At 31.9% G+C, this 6,792-nt stretch overlaps 1 protein-coding gene across 1 annotated transcript; it reads left to right on the forward strand.

The window, feature by feature from the left end:
- Positions 1 to 193: 193 nt before the first annotated feature.
- On the forward strand, positions 194 to 1,894 carry LOC133180684 (uncharacterized). The gene has a single exon (XM_061315151.1). The coding sequence runs from the start codon at positions 194 to 196 to the stop codon at positions 1,892 to 1,894; it is 1,701 nt and encodes a 566-aa protein (XP_061171135.1).
- The last annotated feature ends 4,898 nt before the right edge of the window (positions 1,895 to 6,792 follow it).

A 6,792-nucleotide genomic window follows, 5' to 3' on the forward strand; every position in this document is an offset into this window, starting at 1 on the left:
TTAAGTAAGTTTTGGAATAACATTTTAAAATAAATAAAAGGATATTTTGAATTGAATTTTTGTTAAAAATCCATTGCTTAATTTTTGCAGAATGTGTTTCTGAAGACCACAAATCTGAACCTCATGGATATACTCTTAGTATTAGAATTCAGCATATAGTGTAAAGTACGACAGTGCATCGAAATATCAGATCATGTACACGGTAATCTGCACTCTAGGATCAAGCGCCCAGTGTAAAATACGACAGTGTTCTCTATGCCAGAGGGACACAGAATTCTACTGTAACACGTGTAAACATGATCTATGTCTACAGTGTAAAGAGAAGCATGTTATTGATCTTGATACAATGTACCATGATGTTGTGATTTACTGTGAGAAATTTCAATACATCCCAATTCAAAAGACTTGTGTGAGACATCCAATAAGAATTTCTGAAAACTTCTGCTATTCCTGTGAACTTCCAATTTGTGGCCAATGTGAAGAACACAGAAATCACAACATTTTATTAGACTTTGTAAAAGAATATCAAACAAAACGTAAACAACATAAAGAAATCATTCAGAACATCAGAAGTGAGACTATTTATAACAACTGTTTTCTCCTGGCAACCATTAAAGCTGATATTAAAACTTGCCACAATGAAATCTCTAAGTTTCAGTCAGAAATGTCAAAGAAAGCACACATAATAACTGACGTCATTTATTCTGTGATATGTTCTTTAAATGAAAGTTTTATCTGTAGAGTAAAACAACAGATAGAAAAAATGCACAGACACCTAGCCAGAATTGAAAACTGCGAACACAAATTTGAACAGTTTACACACAGACAAGTAAAATTACTCAAATTCCTAAAGAAAGCACGCATCTTCAAGAAAGAAGAGAGTCCTAATACATCACAAATTGTCCTAACTGATGATATCCACATTGAGGTTGTGAAAAGGGTACTGAATGCAATCCAAATAACAGAGAGAGGAAAAAGAAAAATTAAAAATGAATCTGTCCTGAAACTGATGTATACATCCGTGTTACACAGAAATTTTACAGTGACAGGTGTTGGTGATGTATATCACATTTCACGTGTTACATCAGATTTGTTATGGATCAGTGATTACTGGGATGAAAATGTAATTCTGACAAACACAGCAGGTGACAATCTGCATCATTTACCAGATATACCTGGTAGTTATGGAGGTATACACACAGTAAATAGTAAAGGTGATCTTATATATATAGATAGGTATCACTGCATTAACAAACTATCTAAAGGTAAAAACGAAAACTCAACACTGATAGAAATAAAGAAACCATGGAAACCCCTGTCTGTCTATTACTCCAAGTCGAATGAAGATTTTCTGGTGGGAATGAGAAATATTAATTCAAAGACAGCCACGATCAACCGCTACAGTAAAACAGCGGAACACATACAGACAATAGAACAAAATAACACAGGTCAAAAACTCTATATGTATCCAAGATACATCACAGAAAACTGCAATGGAGATGTTATTGTGGCCAATTACCTTTCAATTCATCGCGGTGTTGTTGTGGTGACAGACAATGGAGGAAGACATCGATTCTCCTATACCGGACCTCCATCAGGAACAGGACTTCAACCACGAGGGGTATGTACAGATGCGCTGTTAAATATCCTGGTGTGTGACGAGAACACAAAAGCAGTCCAGATGATTGACAAAGATGGCCATTTCCTCTTATTGTTGCTTACAGAAAGCGAAGGGGTACACAAACCACGAAGCCTGAGTTATGATGATGAAACAAATCTTCTTTGGGTCGGATCGTTAAACAGCAATATTATTTCTGTATACAGATACGTAAACAAACAGGAATATCTAACTGGTGATTATAAAAGGCTACAGAACTTAATTGTACGGAAATGACGATTTAAAAACCAGAAAAAGCCTCATTCTAAAGCTACATGGTTTCAAAATTTAATTTTATCGGCCAGATTCCACATCCGTTTTTTTTATTTGATGTCTTTATTTGTCATTGTACAAGTAAAATAGTCCAGTTTGTTGTTTCCATCAAAACAACTGATCGGACTTCCGAAAGATTGTAATATTTTAATAGATTTCATATGTATAAATGTTGTATTGTTAACATCCCTGGAGATGTCAACATTTTAATCACAAGAAAGGTTTTTGCATAATCTCAATCTAATTGTACATGTATCTGAGATGGAAAAAAGTAAAGATAATTGAAAAAAAAGATCAGTCTCAAATGTTCTCTTAAAAAAAAGTAAATGACTATAAAATGCTTCAACAAAAATTTAAGATTTGAAAAATGATCGCCTCATATAGAGTTGACAATTATCTGCAGTTAGATTAAATGACTTGTTATCCTGCATTTGTTGTACAGTATTACATGTACTTTTAGAAGATTTTGCACTGTATATTAAATGTATGGCAGGTTTCCGGATGAGTGAAGTATAATGGCAATGAATCAGGTTTTACATTTGGTAAAATTTTGTTGTTTTTTTTCAACCCGAAGACCAGTTAACTTGCTTGTTTATAGTTATGTGAAAAAAGAATTTTACAGACTGTAAAAGGGTATTTGAAATGGATCAGATAAGATTTTTATTTGACATTGTATATAGTATGATGTAATGAAAACTATTGTTTCATCAATAAAGCAAGAGTGTTCCAAGGAGAGTATTTGTTGTCTGCTTTATAGCTTCATTAAAAATGTAAATAAATCGAGGAGTTGTCAGATTTCTCTTTACTTTTAGCACGATCGATCGTTAATGCATTTGTCTGAAAATAAGAATTGTATCCATAGATAGTATAAGACAGCAATAGAATCTGACAATGAAAATTAACATGGTTTTCTATCCCTCAAATAAATAATTAGAATGAAATTATTAGAAATATCTATTTGTCATTTTATTAAAACGTGTTTCTTACAATCCTCCAAAAGAGATTTCAGTCTGTCTTTACTGTCAGTTTACACAATACATTGTGGAATACTGATCCCGATGTATTTTCAAAGTATTCAAAATATAAGTTTGTGTGTAAACTGATCTCATACAATTTAAAAGTACGGTATCAAGAGCTCAACGTGTTTCCAACAAAACTCCAAGAAGAAATTTCAGTTAGTCTTTACTGCAATTGTCAGTTTACACGATACATTGTGGAATACCGATCCCGATATATTTTCATAGTATTTAAAATATAAGTTTGTAAGGAAACTGAATTTCATAGAATTTAAAAGTACGGTATCAAGAGCTCAACGTGTTTCCAACAAAACTCCAAAAAGAGATTTCAGTTTGTCTTTACTGCAATTTTTCAGTTTACACGATACATTGTGGAAAACCGATCCTGATGTATTTCTATAGTATTTAAATATAGGTTTGTGTGGTAACTGAATATCATACAGTTTCAAATTACAGTGCAATGAGTTCATAAACATGTATAAATGGTACTTATCAAAATTCTTCCTGTAAAAATTCAAAAGTCATAAGTCAATTTGAACTGTCTCGGGTTTTTTTGGCAAAGAAAGTCAAAGGTCAAGATCAAGTGGATTGTAATGTCTTAAGACAAACAGTGCATATGCTAAATAGCATAGACTTACCCCATAAAATATGTTGTATATCGGTACTATGAACTATCTTGAAAAATTGGTTAAGGTTAAAGGGTCATGAGGACGGTAACCATGATGATTTACAAAAGCTACAGTCCCACGCAATATATGTGCAAAATATCAAACCCATACCTCTTAAAATTCTCGAGAGATAGGGTGTAATAGACGAACAGACAGACAGGTGCCGGGTAAGGTGATACCTAAGTGCCGCTCTGCTCTACAGTCGACATAATCATAAAATACCTAGGGCATTAAATTCAAATTTACTATCCCGTACTCCACAATGTATCATATCTTTAAATAAAAATATGCTTTCTAAAACTTATTTAGTATTTTAGTTATGATCGCCAGAGATATTCAAGACAGACAAATCGAAGTAGTATGGTATTGGAAAAATATAAGATGACAAACAATGACCAAACTCATATATCTAGTAGAAAAACAAAATTGATTTATTTATGTATGGGTAAATTTCAAGAGAACATAAGGCAAGATGTATCAAATCAATGGTATGGTTTATTTTTTATTTCATCTAAATTTTCCTTTAAGAAGACTCGCAATTTTGTAGAGGGGCATTAAAAGGTTGGTACAAAAATATCACATGGTTTAAGATTTTAAATTAGTTTGTTCTTTCTTTCCTGCAAAATACATGAGACAACTGCCATATGCTTCCTTTTTTTATTTGATTTTACCAAAGAAAATCTTACTTCTATTTTATTTTTCAAATACATTTAATTTGTTTTAATTTCTAAATACAATATGCATTGTATATGCAGTAACTGTTTAGCTTTTAATTATTGATGTGAGTAAAGTTTTACATTAAAGAAATATAGTATTTTGAGGGAAGAGTTAAAATCCAGCAAACTATGAAAATACTGTAGATTTGATTAATTGTTTGACTGATTGTATGTTGTTTTACGTCCCGTTTTAGAATATTTTTAACTCATATAAAGACGTCACCTTATACTGATGAAGGGCTTCATATTTTGACCTCTACTCGGCACCCAGGGCCATTGAGCAGTGAGGGTTCCTTATCATGCAAACGCCTACCGTGACACGAGGCCTCGGATTTTAAGGTCTCACCCGAACGTCCCGCAACTTTCACTTCAAAGTCTCGAGCGCCTGGCGGAGGATTAGTTGCAACCTATTTTTTTTTATCGACTTAGGTAAGTTGTGGCCATGATTGGTACACACGACCCTCCGATCACGGAGCGAGCACTCTAGCGACTGAGCTATCATGACAGCTCTGTAGGTTTGAAGATTTTTTTTTAAGAAATAGAATTAGCAACGTTATTCATTAAAATCTTAAACAAATACTAGGAATAAATTTTTATTGAAATCTGAAGTTGACATAGTAGCATGACTTTTTTGGACCTTTTAAGATCTTATTTGGAAATTCTTTAGAAGAGCATTAAACGTCTGTTGCAACACTTTTGAAAGAACTATTGAAATAATTATGGCTAAAGTGGTTAAAAATGCATTCTTAACTACTATCAAGATATTTTTTTTCATTAGTACACGTCATTTCAATAGTGGTTGCAACCTGGTTTGAGTTTTGAAATGCATTTTCAAACACTGTTTAATTAGATATTTCAATTGTGAACGTTATTTCTTTAGTGTTTGCAACAAACGTGTCCCAGGTAATAAGAAGATGGAAATATGAAATCAACAAAGAAGAAGGTACTGTTTGGGCTTTATTGTGCCCTAAAATTTGATGTTCTTAAAAAAAGTTATGAAATTAGCTTAAATATGGTATGAGGAGATGGATGTGAAAAATCATGAAAGAATATGGCATTAAGGAGGACCATTGTGGAAATACATGTATGACATCATTAATGTGTTATATTTTTATGTTTTAAACATAAAAAGCCTCAAAACGACTCATTTCAGGGGTTATTTCCCTTAAGAAAATAGTGTCCACAGCCGTCGCCCACTTTAATTTTTGGATATGTTGTGTAAAATCCTATAAAAAAATCACATTTATCAAAATCTTTGTGGGCGATGCATGTGCTCTATATTATTTTATAGAAAGTTATACTGAAAATTGATGTCTTCTGCTACTTCTTAAGAAAATGCACAAGTTCCTGACGTCACATTTAACATTTAGAAGGTCAATTAAGAAAAATACGGGCAAAATTTGTATTTAAGTCGTACCTTGTTCTTAGAAAAAAGAACTGGATAAAGCCAATATCAAAATGAATAAAATGCTGTTTCTTACCTACAATTTGAAAATAAAAGCACGTTGAAAAGAGGAAAAGTATGAAAGAAATGCTTTTTAACTCTTACAAGATCAAAATTAAATTGGACAGGTCTCAGGTGAATAGGTTACATTATGTTGAAACATCTTTTTTAAATCAAAAGAGAAAACTTTATTGCAATGAATGTAATTTCAACATGGGTTTGGATGGTTAGCTGAAAAAACACGTTTTTTCTTCACACTTTTTCTTATGGTACATACTGGGATTTTACTTTCATTTTTTTCCTACAGAATTTGTACTTAATTATAAGATGGATTTCGGCAGTTCATATATTGCTTATTCCTCACCACTCTCAGACAAAAGTACCTGCTATCATACCTTCTTTTTATTTTTACTTCATTCTGGTGTTCAATGTTGTCACCTTTTTTATAATTATATTTTGTTTGCCATTTTAAAATAGATTTTGTAAATTAAATTTTTATTCACGATTATTTCTGAACCTTTTTCTTTTATGAGAATTTTCTCTTGTCCAAATTTGGATCGTTTCATTGGAATTTCGAGATTGACTAACGTTCGTTATCTTCATATTTCATGAATAAGATTTTTATATTTAGATATTTGGTACTTGTTGTAAAAGTAATTATATTTCTTCGAAATTGAAGCAAATAGATAGAGGCACAGCATCCTTAGATTCCCCCTTTTATGATTCGAACCGTTTTAATTGATTTATATTTCTTTTTTTTTCATATGTTATTCATTGCACTTTTACCTCTGTATACTTTAAATGAAATAGTTACGTTGTCAAATAAAAATTATTTTGAAACAGATAAGGCTTATCAGTTCAAAATCAATAGGAGACCTTTAAATCGCTAGTTTTTTTTCTCCTACTGGAGCAGGTCAATGATTTTTGTAAATTCATTGATATCATTCTCATACCAGTGGTAAGTTTAATAGTGTTTTGTAATTTCATAACTTATTATCTATTCTTATTCTCACTTGGA

This window comes from Saccostrea echinata, unplaced genomic scaffold (genome assembly GCF_033153115.1).
Source record: "Saccostrea echinata isolate AGI-Se365-2 ecotype Australia unplaced genomic scaffold, CSIRO_AGI_Sech_v1 ptg000007l, whole genome shotgun sequence".
NCBI classification, from domain to species: domain Eukaryota; kingdom Metazoa; phylum Mollusca; class Bivalvia; order Ostreida; family Ostreidae; genus Saccostrea; species Saccostrea echinata.

Excerpts from the sequence above, each read along its gene's own strand:
- LOC133180684 (XM_061315151.1), top strand. The coding sequence starts at position 194 with ATGTACACGGTAATCTGCACTCTAGGATCAAGCGCCCAGTGTAAAATA.